This window comes from Pipistrellus hanaki (assembly GCF_964339955.1).
Source record: "Pipistrellus hanaki genome assembly, chromosome: 18".
Lineage (NCBI taxonomy): Eukaryota > Metazoa > Chordata > Mammalia > Chiroptera > Vespertilionidae > Pipistrellus > Pipistrellus hanaki.
The window spans coordinates 36,246,216-36,261,990 of NC_140520.1; the positions used below are offsets into that span (position 1 = coordinate 36,246,216).

The 15,775-nt window shown below is 54.1% G+C and overlaps 2 protein-coding genes across 6 annotated transcripts in view; both read left to right on the forward strand.

The window, feature by feature from the left end:
* SELP (selectin P) overlaps positions 1-12,789 on the forward strand; it is a 32,952-nt gene extending 20,163 nt beyond the window's left edge. The window contains exons 9-16 of one of the 4 annotated variants that reach the window (XM_084867053.1): positions 1,148-1,333; positions 3,295-3,480; positions 5,532-5,741; positions 6,922-7,107; positions 8,075-8,194; positions 10,310-10,340; positions 11,334-11,389; positions 12,201-12,789. In XM_084867053.1, the coding sequence (XP_084723179.1) occupies positions 1,148-1,333; positions 3,295-3,480; positions 5,532-5,741; positions 6,922-7,107; positions 8,075-8,194; positions 10,310-10,340; positions 11,334-11,388 (974 nt within the window). In that variant the 3' untranslated portion in view covers position 11,389; positions 12,201-12,789. The remainder of the gene's footprint in view (positions 1-1,147; positions 1,334-3,294; positions 3,481-5,531; positions 5,742-6,921; positions 7,108-8,074; positions 8,195-10,309; positions 10,341-11,333; positions 11,390-12,200) is intronic. The other 3 variants (XM_084867054.1, XM_084867055.1, XM_084867056.1) reach the window with 3 other exon arrangements.
* A 2,159-nt stretch (positions 12,790-14,948) lies between these two features.
* F5 (coagulation factor V) overlaps positions 14,949-15,775 on the forward strand; it is a 63,138-nt gene continuing 62,311 nt past the window's right edge. For both annotated transcript variants that reach the window (XR_014793324.1, XM_084865724.1), the window contains exon 1: positions 14,949-15,234. Coding sequence is in view for 1 of the 2 variants with exons in the window: in XM_084865724.1 (XP_084721850.1) it covers positions 15,077-15,234 (158 nt within the window). In the remaining variant the exon portion in view is untranslated. The remainder of the gene's footprint in view (positions 15,235-15,775) is intronic.

Sequence of the window (15,775 nt, forward strand, 5' to 3'; positions counted from 1 at the left end):
CCAGTCCTACTGAGTGCGAATTATAATAGTAGAACCATCAGAGGCGGGGCTGCATCTTACCAGCCTTTGATTCCCCAAACATCTGGCACGCAGTATTCTCTAAGACAGACACGTACTGACTTAATCCATAAGCCAGGGTTACTTCCGAAGGCACCGTGTGCCGATTGGCTGTTCTGTGTGCTCAGTGATCATGAGACCAGAGGGGCTGGTTGCCGCTGTGAACCAGGTGCCAGCTGCCTCACTGGCATTACCACAGCCAAACCACCAACGATCTTCACAGGACCACGTCCCCATCTTAGAGATGCAGACACTGAGGCCGGAGAGAGAAAGGGCAGGCTAGGGCACATCGCCAGGAAGTGCGATGCCAGCATCTGAAGCCACGCCCGGACCTCCCACAGGCCTGGTGTTGTCCCCGCTGCACCACACTGCCCCCCAGGGGCAGGGTCACACCTGGGCCGTGGCCTGTGAACTTGCTCTTTGCACCCCCTTTCCCCCCTCAGGCTGCAGTTGTGGCTGCTGAAGTGAAGGGGAGAAACAGCAGTGCCTGGTGGCCAGAGGAGAGAGTGTGCTGATAGAAACTGATTGTTAGCATTATATGAAAACAGCTAAGATGTTGTTTATGCTTTCTGGTGGAATGAGGACTAGATTAATATCCAAAGAGCTGCATCCTCCTTGCTGGCAGTCACCTGCCTTTTTAGAAGGTCCTGCCACACCCTTAGGAGGCGGGTTCTCCACTCAGAGGAGGGACAAGGTCATGTCCCGGGCTCTTCCCTGGCCGAGTCCTGCAGGTGAAAGAACACAAAATGGCGCCACCTGCTGTTAAACAGACACAGGACAAGCGCCTGAAGACGCCAGAGCATTCTTGGGCAATAGCATTAGGATGTCACTTCACTCATTCACTTACTTCTCATTCATTTATTCCATCTACATTTATCTTGAGCTCTGCCTTCCCACATTCTGTTTTCAGACCAAACAATTAAAAAAAAAAAACCCTGTGAGAATGATCTCACGATGCAACCGCCATGGTTGTCAAATCTGTAATTTCTGAGGCCGGCCCCTCCTCAGAAAATGCGGAGGTGCTCAGGGAATGTCTGCTGGATTCATAAATGAGCGGGAAGGTTCTGATATTATCCATTTGCTCCTCCAGCCACCAGGTGTCCAGAACTGGCCGCCCCCGAGCGGGGGAGCCTGGCCTGCTCGGACCCTCGCGGAGAATTCAGTGTCGGCTCCACCTGCCAGTTCTCCTGCCAGGAGGGCTCCGAGCTGCAGGGGCCCGGCAGCGTGCAGTGCGCGGCGTCCGGGAGGTGGACGGCCCCTCCGCCAACCTGCCAAGGTACATAGCGCTCCTGCCCTGGGCCGCCCCCTGCCACCTCTTCCACACACAGACCCTCACACACACACCCTCAAACACACCCCCTCACACACACACCCTCACACACACACACCCTCACACACACACACCCTCACACACATACCCTCACACACACACCCTCACACACACACACCCTCACACACACACCCCCTCACACACATACCCTCACACACACACCCCCTCACACACATACCCTCACACACACAGACCCTCACACACACACCCTCACACACACACACCCTCACACACACACACCCTCACACACATACCCTCACACACACCCCCTCACACACACAGCCTCACACACACACACCCTCACACACACACACCCTCACACACATACCCTCACACACACCCCCTCACACACACACCCTCACACACACATACCCTCACACACACAGACCCTCACACACACAGACCCTCACACACACACACCCTCACACACACATACCCTCACACACACAGACCCTCACAGACACACACCCTCACACACACACACCCTCACACACACACACCCTCACACACACACACACCCTCACACACACACACCCTCACACACACACCCTCACACACACAGACCCTCACACACACCCCCTCACACACACACCCTCACACACACAGACCCTCACACACACACCCTCACACACACACACCCTCACACACACACCCTCACACACACAGACCCTCACACACACATACCCTCACACACAGAGACCCTCACACACACACACACCCTCACACACACACACCCTCACACACACAGACCCTCACACACACACACCCTCACACACACACACACCCTCACACACACATACCCTCACACACATACCCTCACACACACACACCCTCACACACACACACCCTCACAAACATACCCTCACACACACACACCCTCACACACACATACCCTCACACACATACCCTCTTCCACACCTTTCAGCATGGTTTCAGTGGGGCTCACTGAGCATTTGCCAAGGGGACAAATACACAAGACTCTGATTGGCTAACCATGTGCCTCAGGATTGCGTTTACACATACTGTAGTGGCACATTTCTCTGAGTCCTGTGTCTTTCTCCCCGTTACATCCTCACACATACGATTTTCACTGAGCAGCACATGTTGGGTTACTGGCGAGCTGGGTGACTCTTCTTCCTTCAAACCCAAGGCTGAAGGCTCACTCTGCTCAGCATCTTTGTTAGAAAACCAGAAACAATCCCTTGAAATGCTTCGCCCGGCAAAGACTCCCGGCTGCCGGGGTGGGCAGCGGCTGCCAAGAGGCTGTGCTTGGCTGGACCCTGAGGACCGGTGGGTTTTCCAGGGGAAGCAGAAGGGAATTGAGACGGTGTGATGAGAGCCGGGGGCAGGACCCTCGAGGCCGGTTCAGGGAACCCCCAGGGTTGGTGGGGCGTGTCCGGGAGGCTCTGAGCTGTGGGGCCGGAGCTGTGGAATAAAGACCCAGCCAGATCCAAATGGAGGAAAGCTGTGAGGACAGAGGTGCTCCCTGCAGGGGGAGGTGCGCTGAGTGCAGAAAGGAGGCAGGTGTCCGGGAGGAAGCAGTCTTGGCAGGAGGTAGGCCAGGGCTGAGGCCCTGGACCACACCCATGGGCAGAGGGCAGTGGGAGCCCGGGGGCCCTGGAGACTCTGAAGGAGAAGGGGAACAGAGAAGAGGAGACTGTGCCTTCTGGAGTGGGACTGCTTCATTTTTGGGACTTCTGCCCACCCCCTTATGTGAGCCACCCCCTTCCTCCTGCCCCTGGGGCAGATGACCGTGATGTTTGCTGGGGGGTGCCTGCTGCCCAGCCAGACACCCACAGCGGAGGTGCTCAGGGAATGTCTGCTGAGTGCACGCATGAAGGAATTGGCGCAAAGCAATGCTTGCAAATGAAGGTGAAGGTTCTGATGTTCTCCATTTGCTCCTCCAGCCACCAGGTGTCCAGAACTGGTCGCCCCCGAGCGGGGGAGCCTGGCCTGCTCGGACCCTCGCGGAGAATTCAGTGTCGGCTCCACCTGCCAGTTCTCCTGCCAGGAGGGCTCCGAGCTGCAGGGGCCCGGCAGCGTGCAGTGCGCGGCGTCCGGGAGGTGGACGGCCCCTCCGCCAACCTGCCAAGGTACATAGCGCTCCTGCCCTGGGCCGCCCCCTGCCAGCCTCTTCCACATGGTGACAAGTGCATGGCTCTGACCAGGCAACAGCCATTCATTTATTGTTATTATTATTATTATTATTATTATTATTATTATTATTAGAGGCCCGGTGCATGAAATTTGTGCACAGGGTGGAGGGGTCTCCTTCAATCCAGACTGCACCCTCTCCAATCTGGGACCCCTCAAGGGATGTTCAATGGCCAGTTGAACGGCCCGGGATTGGGTCTAAACGGGCAGTCAGACATCCCTCTCACAGTCCAGGACTGCTGGCTCCCAACTGCTCTCCTGCCTGCCTTCCTGATTGCCCCTAACCACTTCTGCCTGCCAGCCTGATTCACCCCCTAACCACTCCCATCCAGCCTGATTGATGTCTAACTGCTCCCCTGCCAGCCTGTTTGCCCCCAACTTCCCTCCTCTGCTGGCCTGGTCACCCCTAACTGCCCTCCCCTATAGGGTTGATCGCCTCCAACTGCCTTCCCTTGCAGGCCTGGTCCCTCTCAACTGCCCTCCCTTGTAGGCCTGGTGCCTCCCAACTGCCCTCCCCTGCTGGCCATCTTGTGTCCACATGGGGGCAGGATCTTTGACTACATGGGGGCAGCTATCTTAATTTTGTATGTTGGAGTGATGGTCAATCTGCATATTATTCTTTTATTAGATAGGATAGGGGCCTGGTGCATGGGTGGGAGCCAGCTGGTTTGCCCTGAGGGTGTCCTAATCAGGGTGGGGGCTCCCTTGGGACTGGGGGAAGCCTGGGTGAGAGCCCTGTGGTGGTTTGCAGGCCAGCCACGCCCCCCTGCAACCCAAGCAGGAGACCTGATATCTGGAATTTATATACCTTCTACAATTGAAACTTTGTAGCCTGAAGCAGAGCCAAGCTCCCTGCTCATTCTGGCTGCTGCCATTTCTGTTTGGTTTTATGTATCTTCTATAATTGAACTTTATATCCTGGAGTGGAGGCCTGGGCTGGCCATGGCAGGTGGAAAGCTTTGCTTCCTCCTTTGCCGGGGGCAACCCTAGCCTGCTCTCTCCAGCTCCATGGCTGCTGCCATTTTGGGGATTTACTTTCTATAATTGAAAATTTGTATCCTTGAGTGGAGGCCTAAGCTGGCCAGGGTGTGTGGAAAGCTTGGCTTCTTCCATTGCTGGGGAAACCCAAACCTTTCAACTGCTCTCTGAGGCTGCAGCCATCTTGGTTGGGATTAATTTGCATGCTCGTTCTGATTGGCTGGTGGGTGTGGCTTTAGCAGAGTGATGGTAACTTTGCATATTACTCTTTTATTATGTAGGGTTATTATTATTATTATTATTATTGTTATTAAAGCCCTACTTCTTGGTATGAAATAGGGCCCAGGGAACACAGACTGGATATCTAAATGCATCAGAATTGATAGGACTTTTTATATATTTTGATACAAGATATACTAAGCAGAAATTGTCCTCCATGATTCTGGCCTCTCACTCTAGGAGCTTCACTGGGTCGGTGGGTGGGTGTCCTGCTTTGCCAGAAGAGGGTGGGGGTGGAGGGACCGAGCGCAGAGCCGGTTTTCTGCCACGTGCTCGGTTAACGACGAAGCCAGTGGAGTCCTCCCCGCCGCACACTCCATGCCCATCTCAGGCCGAGGCCATCCACCTCCGGACAAAGCCCACGCACATTTAGCTTCCTCTGCATTCCCTAGATCTCCACACCAGCTGGCCTGCGCTAAATTCTTTTTATTGCTATTGGCAATATTACAGACCTCCCCCATTTCCCCTCACCCCCTCCTCCCAACCCCACCCACCCCAGGCTTGTTCAGTGAATATCAGTGACAGGAACCGCTCAGTTTCTTCTAGAAGGACTCCCTCCCCGAGGGCACTTGCACATTCTCTCCTCCTCCTGGTTTCCATGCCTCTGGCACCCGCTTCCCTGCACTGCCGGGGGCGCTATTGCTAGAGCCGCCGCTGTAGAAAGGAAGAAAGGAGGGAGGGTTATCCCAGGACAGTCCGCCTCGATGCTGTCTAAGTGCACGTGTCCTCCCAGGTGCAGCGCCAGCGCACCCCACAGCGGCACGCTGCCCCGCCCTCGTCGCCCCGGGGCAGGGAGCCATGTCCTGCTCACACCCCCTGGCGGCCTTCGGGTTGAACAGCACCTGTCACTTTGAATGCCACGCGGGGTTCGAGCTCCGGGGAGAGGCCGCTCTGCGGTGCGCAGGGTCCGGACGGTGGACGGCGGCGACCCCGGCTTGCAGAGGTGAGTGCGGGCGGCAGCGCGGACACCGGACACGGATGCTCCTGGCCCCCGAGCCAGTCAGGGCACCGCCTGCCGCCACCCCGCCCAGCCCCGCTAAAGCCCTGGCGCTGAGACCCAATGATAAACATTGTAAACGTTCTAAGTGTGTGAGGGCAGCAAGCCAGCTGGGCGCCACCCCAGCCCCTGAAGGCCGCCATACCAGCTTCAGCTCTAGTGCCGAGGGGACGGTGGACATTCCACATCCTCGTGGTTTGCACCCAAATAAGGAGACAGCCAGGCGGGACCCTCACAGGCCGGCTGCCCGTGCATGAACCATGGTCTCTCCCTCTCGGTCTTCCGCACCGAGCCCAGCCCTGCCCAGCCCCGCGCTTTGTGGTGTTGCTCCTTCTCGGCGTGTATCTGAATCAAATTTAACTTCTTGAGCTCTAGCTTCCTGTCCACAAAGTAAGGTGGAGGACTTGAAGCTTCTGGAAAACCAGTCTGACGAGGGTTTTAACTAGTTTAACGCCTTGCAAACCTGAGTCCGGCCGTGTTGAGTCCTTGGGAAATATGTCCATCCTGTGTAACATCTAACAGCACCTACTGGCACGCAGGCTAATTGTCCACTAGAGTGATGATAACCTTTAGGACAACAGCATCTTTGAGAAGCAAGCTCTTGTAAATGGCGTTTTTGTAGGCCAGGCTGCCCGGTCCCTCAGCGGCTGTTTCTCGGAGGCCACGCTGTGCCCACCTAGTTCGTTGGCTGGCTCCCTCCAATGGGTGTCCCGGTCTGTGAGCTGTTGGAAGAGATGATGTGGATGTCGGGAGTGGCTCGTCTCCTCCCTGACCTTTCTTACTTAAAATATATATATATTTTATTGATTTTTTTTTTTTTAACAGAAAGGAAGGAAGAGGGATAGAGAGCTAGAAACATCAATGAGAGAGAAACATTAATCAGCTGCCTCCTGCACACCCCCTATGGGGGATGTGCCCGCAACCAGGTACATGGCCTTGACCGGAATCGAACGTGGGACCCTTCAGTCCGCAGGCTGACGCTCTATCCACTGAGCCACACCAGTCAGGGCGTCTTCCCTGACCTTTCCTGTTCTCTCACCGTCTGGCCCTATCAGCCAGGTGACATGAAGCCACAGTCTCGCTTCCCCTTCTGCGCCCTGACTGTTGTCCCCATTCCTCCCTGCAGCCGTGCAGTGCTCCGAGCTGCCCCCGGACCCGCCGCTGCTGACGAACTGCTCCGGCCCCTGGGGCCACTTCAGCTACGGCGCCACCTGCACCTTCGGCTGTCCGGAGGGCCAGGCTCTCAATGGCTCAGAGACAGCGGCCTGCGGACCCGACGGCCAGTGGTCAGCGGCCATGCCCAGCTGCGAAGGTACGTCTGCCTGTGGTTTCAGGAGCCACGCACGCGGGTGTGGAAAATAACCAAATCCGTGCTCTCCTCTGCAGTTCTGGTGGAGGTCTCGCTTTCCGTCACGGGGTTTTTCCCTGCATGTGATACGCGTTTCACAATGAATCAGACCTTCACAGAGCACAGCGGGGGCAGAAGCAACAGCCCTCCTTCCGCTGAGCTCAGATTCATGACATGAATCCTCTGGCTGCTTTGCAATCTTCAGCATGTTTTTTTTTTTTTTTTTAAATATATTTTATTGATTTTATACAGAGAGGAAGGGAGAGAGATAGAGAGTTAGAAACATCGATGAGAGAGAGTCATCAATCAGCTGCCTCTTGCACACCCCCTACTGGGGATATGCCCACAACCAAGGTACATGCCCTTGACCGGAATCGAACCCAGGACCCTTCAGTCCCCCAGCCGACGCTCTATCCATTGAGCCAAACCGGTCCCGGCCAGAATGTTTTCAATGGGAGGTGATTACATGCAGATTCCTCATGTGTCTCAGAGGACCTTTGTTTATCTAAAAACTCAGCACACCACAGGCTCCTTCATGAAGCCCCGTCTGTGTTATTCCATCCACCATCTTTCTTCCTCTTCCTTGTTTTTCCTCCACAGCTTGTCATGACTTTCTTTTCCTGTAACCATATTTTTTATTGCAACAAAAATCCCCCAGGGTTTATTTTATTTGCTCAAACTTCCATTCCTTGGGTCTCCCATGTGGCCACTTAACCTCCTGTTAGGCCATCCTTGCCCTGACTCCTTTGGAAATTGCGTTGGACATGAAAGCCTTGGGGGTACAGTGTGGTTTTATGACGCCCTGGTTACCAGCGCTGCCAGGGCCCCTGGTGATCCCCCGGATCGCACCTCGCTGTCCCGGGGCCCCTCGGGGAGGGTGGTCTCCGTCTGGCGGGATGTGCCCTAAGTCTGTGTGTGTGCTTGCTTGCAGCGGGGCCACTGACGGTGCCGGAAGCGCTGACGTACCTGGGCGGAGCTGTGGCCTCCACCACAGGCTTGGTGATGGGTGGCACGCTCCTGGCTCTGCTCCGGAGGCGCTGCAGGCGGAAAGGTAACTGGGAAGGAGGCAGACCTTTGCTTCCACTCTCCTGAGGTGTGGGGAGGAGGGAGGGGGAGGGGGAGGAGAGAGGGCTACAGCCGAAGCAGAGCCTGTGTGAGGACACTTGCATTGGAAGAAACTGTGACCTTGAGGACAGATGGCACTCGGTTCTCTTCATAAAAATGAAGGACGTCCTAAAAGCACAGGTCCTCCCAGAAGGAGAGCTGGACGCGGGCTTGGAAATCTGAACTTTGCAACACCCACCCTCTTTGGCACTGGGGAGCCCCTGGTCCAGGGACCCTCAGTTATCACCAAAACGAAATGAGATGGTGTCTCGCTTCTCTCCTTCATCCCCTCCACAATTCCTTCATGCCTCCCCCGTCATTGACTGACCAGCTGTGTCAGGGGGTGGGACCCTGGCTTCTGGTCCCTGGGATGGAGGGAGGTGTGAGCCAGCAGTGGGAATAGGCAGGTGAGATCCGTGTTAACGCTGAAGGGCAGGACTGGGTTAGGACACAGTTACAACCGAGTGCTGCAGAGACACAAAACAGAGGTCCCAACCAGCCGGGTAGCTCAGAACGGCTCTTTGCAGCTTACCTTTGATGAATAGGAAGGATTTGCCCAGGGAAAAGCAGAAGCAGTTCCAGGAGGAAAGATCTGGAAGGACCTATAGGTGAGGCAGGTGAGGAAGTGCTACGCTCTGCAGTGCAGGGCATCAAAAAGAGCTCTGGCCTGGGGGGTAAAAGGAGGGGCCATCTCTTCAGGGTCAGAGCACCCTTCCTCTGTCTGGCCCAAATGCTTAGTCTGTCCCTAAGTTCAGAAACCTCTTTGGATAAGCTTATGGGGTTCCTCCTGGAAAGTGACCCGGGGCATCAGAGGGGTCGGGTCAGTGCAGAGCCAGGGAAGGAAGTGTCTCTGTCAAAAGCACCTGTCGGAGTCCCCCTGGAGTTAGGGGGTCCCCCTGGAGTTAGGGAGTCCCCCTGGAGTTAGGGAGTCCCCCTGGAGTTAGGGAGTCCCCCTGGAGTTAGGGGGTCCCCTGGAGTTAGGGAGTCCTGGCTCCTTTTCTTCCCTGCTCAGGGCAGGACCACTTGGTCCCGGCTCTGTGCCCCTCCATCACAAAGCCACCATGACCCTGAGGCTGGCTGTGTAGTGCTCTCCTCTGGGTGGCGAGCGGGACAACAGACAAGGAGTAACACTGTTTAAAAACCAAAGGTCCCCCCTCCCCACTCCAGCCTCTCCATGCAGCATCGGTGCTTGCTTAACCAAACTCAGAAGGCAGACGCAAGAGCTCCTGAGACCGCCCCAGGCTATGCCAGAACCACACTCCTCCTGCATTTCCCCCAAGTTCTTCCCTGGTTTAGAGACATTTTCAGGGAGCCCTCTGGACCAGGGAGGGGGCCAGCAGCACCCTCCTCCAGGGTCTTTAATAAAAATACATGCCTTTGTGAGGATGGGGCTTTCCCTTGTCAAACGTCCTGGGATTCTGTGGTCCATTTCGCCTGCTCTGTCCCTCCCCTGCAGATCCGTTATCACATTGGAGGCTCAGTGATGCCAGAAACAAATACACTGGTTCTTCACTGACCTGATACTTGGAAACGTTGTTAGGCACGAGATGCTCCCATTGATGGGACGGCCGCCATGCTTTGCATTCCCACTGTCATGGCTCAGGGTTTAGATCAGGACAGAAGGCCCTTGATCGCTCCCGTTGCCACGGAGGAAGACTGCCGCTGTTATGCTGGGATGGGCTCCTTTATGTAATTAACTCGCCCAAGGGAAGGCTGAGGGATTGTGACACAGGATGAGTGACAGGGGCCTCGAGTGCCAAAGAAATGGGTTTTGAGAATCAGTGGTCTCAACCACAACCAAAACCAGCCAAGAGATGGGCACTAGACAGGAGGGGAGGCTGCTACTGCAAGGTCAGAGGGGAAAGGTGAGAGGTGAGAGGTGAGAGGACTCTGGAGTTATATGACAGGGGTGGGCCCTGCCTCTCAGGGAAGCGTGTCCCTTTAATGAGTGACCTGAAAATCAGTCTACCCACGACTGCCCCAATAGCTCCCACCTGCATGGCCTCTCCCCCGTACCTGGTTCCTCTTTTAACCAATCACTGTGTCTTCTTGCTTTTTTCAGATGATGGGAAAGACCTTTTGAATCCTCATAGGTAAGGCGGAACTGTTTTATGATTGAGCTCATTTTTCTAGTCTGACTTTTTAATTCGCCATAACATGTCAGGATGGTTACACATAACACCCCTTTCTTGCAACACAATGAAATGCACAGATAATATACCCTAACTACCCATTTTTTTTTAAACCAGTAAGTACCCTAATGATAGAATCAATGAAAATAGAAGGGAAAGTGATGTATTGTAGAAATAAAAGGCTAACGCTGGGGCACTACACTGGCGGGTCCCATGAGCTCATCAGAGGCCCCTTCCGGTAGTATGGCACCGGCCAGAGAGGACAGCTGACAGGAAGGTTGTCACAGTGGCTCAGAGAGCCCCAGAGGCATTGCCAACCCGAGTGATAAGGGTGAACGATTGGTAGAACTTTTGGAAAACCTGACAAAATCTTCCTTCAGTTCACAAGGCAGTTGCATTTTAGAAGATGCAAAAAAGCAACACACATAAAACACCGTATTTATATGTAAAGCAGTGAGGTCTGGGCTTGGAGATTTTTTCACCTGCATGAATTCTGTGTCCCTACTCCAAAGTCGGACGGAGCGTAGGAAGTTAGTTGTCTTGTGTCTGTGCATACTAGGATATCAGCAGTCCAGTCCCTGCCACCAATGTCCATAGAACTCTTGATCATTGTGAAAATTAAAAAGTGCCTGTAGGGGGCAGTGCTGCCTCGAACACGCCTGCGGGGATCTGATGGTCAGGGGCTTTGTAAGGACTTCCTCTCACCAAGAACAGCTGCAGCCCTGTAGGGGGCGCAGCAGGCATTCAGCACCCATGGCATTAGCAACAGCTGCACCGGGGTGTGAAAGGCGCTGGTAAGGGGCACCCAGAAAACCCTGCTGGGGTTTCTTCTTCCCCTTTAAAGCAGAATCCCAGGGGTGGGTGGTGACCCTCCTTCTGGAGAAACTATGTCCTGGACTGTGGTCCCGGGCTAAGCACCATGTGACAGGTCATCTTTGTGTTTCTGTTCTTTAGCCACCTGGGGACATACGGAGTTTTTACAAATGCTGCATTTGACCCGAACCCTTGAGGTAAGTTACTAATGATGGCATATTTTATTTGTTTGTTTATTTATTTATTTGTAAATTATATTTTTATTGGTTTCAGAGAAAGAATGGGGGAGGGAGAAACAATGATGAGAGAGAATCATTGATTAGATGCCTCCTGCAAGCCCCCTATTGGGGATCAAACCCCTAAACCGGGCATGTGCTCTGACTAGGAATCTAACCCTGACCTCCTGGTTCATAGGTCGAGGCTCAACCACTGGGCAACACTGGCCAGGCATAAAGGAAATAGAACAGTAAGGTGAAGGGGAAGATTTTAAAGCTTGACTTTGTACCATCGTGAGTTAAATGTTAAGTATGTAGTGTATTTTCAAGCCATGAAGGAAACTGTGTTGGCACAGGGGACAGGCATGACAGTAGAATAACACAGAGTGTTCACATAAGGATTTTCACACACACACACACACACACACACACACTCACCCAGGTGACACGGTCTAGTGACACTTATTTTGGATGGATGGCATTCCCTTCAGTGGCTCGTAGGTGACATTAACGTTGTGGCTTGAGAACCAGACGCCTGGACCACTGGGGACATTTTACAAGCTTTTATGGAGCCAATGCCCCCAGGGCCCGCAGGGAAAACGAAAATAGCCCGACACGTCTCTGCCAAACAGCTCCGGGAGTGTGGAGTCTAAGAAAAGTAGCCTGGACGGCAGAAAAGCTGGCTCAGAAAGATTATATTGGGCCTTGGGGAACAGATGTGAAGAGAGCTTTCTTTCTTTCTTTCTTCCTTTTTTTAAGGAAATGTCATTAATGTCTGTTTGGTCCTTTCCAGAGGCCTGTCCTCTCTGGGTCACCTCACTCCGCCTCAGAGGATGCTATTGTGGGACATCGGGTTTCCTGAGAAACTTGACGAACGGGAGCACACCGCTGCCGTTTTCTGTGAATGCTTGTGAAGGAAGGACCAGGCCGTTCCTTTAGAGGAGCTCTGGACCGGAGCGGAAGGAACAGAGTCTCCATGCACCGCCCTCCCTGCTGCCAGGGTCCGGGCTCTGCCGGCGGTCACCAGAAATACTAATTAGCCACAGCCCGGAGCCGCTGAGCCACCGGAGCACCAGACTGCGGAGAAGGAAGAACGGCTCCTCAGCTCTGGACTGGAGGAGGGCTTTCTGTGCTTCTGGAGGGAGGCGGCGTCTCCTGGAGGATTTCTGTATGGCCTCCGGGTCCCCGGGGCGGTGTCTATGACCCCCTTAGACCCTGCTGCAGAGGCGTCCAGAGGCTGCAAACGACTGAGAACCAGGACAGGAAGACATCTGTCCCTGTGATGGTCCCTCCAAGGTCACTCTCCCCCAAAGATCCATGTTCAAAGGCGTTATTAAAAGGATCCCCCAAACGCCATGTTATAGTATCTGATGCTTTGTTCAACAGGGTCTGTGTCTATTACTTTGTTTACATTAATATAACGAACAACTTTACTGTTGGACCCTCCCGTCAGCTGGCAATTATATATCACACACCTTCCCACAGGGGGAAAACCAGAGAAGCACAAAAAGTCTTCATCACAGGCATTCCTGGGCACTGTCCTAGGGTAGAATGGAGGTGTTTTACACATCCTTTACATTCTTTATTGTCCTGGCCAGTTTGGTTCTGTGGATAGAGTGTCGGCCTGTGGACTGAAGGGTTTGATTCCTGTCAAGGGCACATGCCTGGATTGTGAGCTTGATCCCCAGGAGGGGTGCAGGAAGCAGCTGATCAATGATTCTCTCTCATCACGGATGTTTCTATCTCTCTTTCCCTCTGCCTCCCTTTCTCTGAAATCAATATCTTTATAAATCCTAGGTTTGATAAATAGGCTGTTGAAAGTTGCACAGTGTTATCTGGAGCGAATCAGACACAACCGTCTTGCCTCTGTGACGGTGAGGCAATGCAGACTGAACGACACAGACAAACATGCCAATGAAAATGGCGAAACAGTCTAACCGAAGGTCACAGAACTTTTGCAAGAATTTTGATAGGAACCTTGGGATTGAGGGACACCGTGCTTTTAAAGGTTCCCGGATATGCTGTCGATAGTACCTCTGCCTGCCAATCACAGGCGAGGCCTCCCAGAACCATCACCAGCCCTGTCTCCGGAGGCAGCGTCTACACTCAGTGAAAGCTCCCCAGGGAATCTGGATGGGTTCCCGGCTGATATTATAGATACCGGGGTGTCCTGCTCATGAAGGGCTTCTGACCTAGTTGGCAAGACAGCTAAGTACTAACGGGTAACCAACCCAAAGTACCCGAGGGTAATCAGCAGACATGTGTGTGAAGAGCGCTGGAGGAGCTCACAAAATGGAAAAGCCCGTTCAAGCCCAGAATCAAGGCGACAGTGGAACTCTGAGTGGACTTTAGGGGGGGTTGGGGGGTGGAGGGAACTCACCTTCTACGTTATAGAATAATATCAGCCACGGGCAAGGGCAGAGGGTCGTGTGTAGGGGATGAAGCGTTGAAGAGCTTGGCTTTATCGTGACCTCTCACCAGGTGCCCATGACAGTTTATTGGCAAATCCTAAGGCAGGGGCTCAGGAGACACGGAGGTTCAGGGAACCTGGGGCAAGCCATCAGGATGCTTCAGACACTATAATTCTCTCATTCTCTATCAATAGCAAGCAAGACCTTCAGGCAAAGTGAAAACAGACAGGTGGCAGAACCATAAGGGACTCTGGAGGCAGGAAAAATACAGCCCTGATAATGAGCACTGCTCAGTGCTCTCCCACTGCCAGGAGTGACACGCGTTACAGGATTCCCTTACCCTCCCAACGACACTATCAGGGAAAGCTGTTACCGTCTCCCCTACCGGGCAGATGGCAAATCTGAGCAGCTGAGAGGATGAGGAACACGTCCAAGACAACACAGCTTGTGAGTGGGACTGAAACCTGGTCCACTGGTTCCCTCTCTCTCTCTCTCTCTCTCTCTCTCTCTCTCTCTCACACACACACACACACACACACACACACACACACACACACACACACACTGGTGAAGCCCTCCTCTCTATTGCTGCCTTTAGTGGCCACAGCCCCCATTAAAACAGAACTGAGCGCGGGCAGAAGTCCAGGAAGTGGTCCAGGCTGACAGCCGGGTCTTGTGCTCATCTCCTTGCTTCCTCGCCCGCTGAAGACACATCCCTGTACCCAAGCACAGTGCACACGCCCTGCCCTGTCCTCCCCTTTCCTTGGAGCCAGAGAGGGCTGTGCTTAAAGGTGGGGGGTCCCCTGGCACTGGGAACTGCAGAGGGTCTGAGGAGAGTGAACGTTGCCCCAGGCAGCGTTGTGGGGATGCTGAGGGCTCCTGCTCCCAGGCTTAGCAGCTGGAAGTGCAGGGAGCCCTTTGCCTGCGGTGTATGCACCCCTGGGCACTGCCCCACCTGCTGGAGCCTCTGAGCTCTGCGCTCGAGTCACCTGTAGTGAAACAGTCACTGATCTGGGTACCTCCTGTCTCCGGGGGCAGTGACCTCGCCAACCCCTCTTCCTGGGAGGGCCCAGGAGGCGGGACAGCCTGTGGCTGCGGCTGAGGCGCTGGAGAAGCTGCAGGAGGACACTGCCACCCACAGCCTCCCGAGCTCACTGCAGCGGGGACAGCGGACGCCCAGCCCCAGCGGTGCAGCCCCAGCAGCTGATTGAGCCCTGCCGGGGTCCTGGGGCGCCGAGGGCAGGAGCAGGGAAGAGCCATGTCCCCAGGCAGCCTCTGCCTCTGGGTCCTGCTGGTCCTGGGCTCCAGCTGGGCAGGCTGGGGGGCCCCGAGGGCCGAGGCTGCGCGGCTGAGGCAGTTCTATGTGGCTGCGCAGGGCATCAGCTGGAACTACCGCCCAGAGCCCACGAACTCCAGGTAAGGCTGGGGTGGTGTCTGAGGACTTCCGTGGGAGCTTACTCTGCTGTCTTAGGCAGCCTTCCCTTTGCTGATCCTGCCTGGAGGGTGAGGATATAGAAAAGACGCTGTGTGATTGGCTAGATGCTGCTTTCCAGTTAGTATGATTGATTGTTTGTTTAATGTATTGATTAGTTCAAAAGCACCAGCACCCACCCCCTCGCTAGCTCTTTACAAACTCCTGTTCTAGAACTTTAGCGGCCTGGAATTGTTATGGAACTTCTAGTTGCATAGCATTTATTCCATTCTCCACATTGCTTCATCTTCTAAAACTAAACCTTGTGCTTCATTATAGGCAGAATAACAACTGCCATCATTTTGTTGTTTTCTCATAAATGACTCTCAAAACATCATTAGTCCCTAAAAAGGCACCATTTTTATTCTTTCTTCCTCACTTTGGCAATTTGAGTGGGGTCCCTGTGAGAAGGCAGAGATGCAGCTAAGAGGTTTAAATAACAAAATATCTTGGGAGTAGGAAACTACTTTTCCCAATCAAAATGCT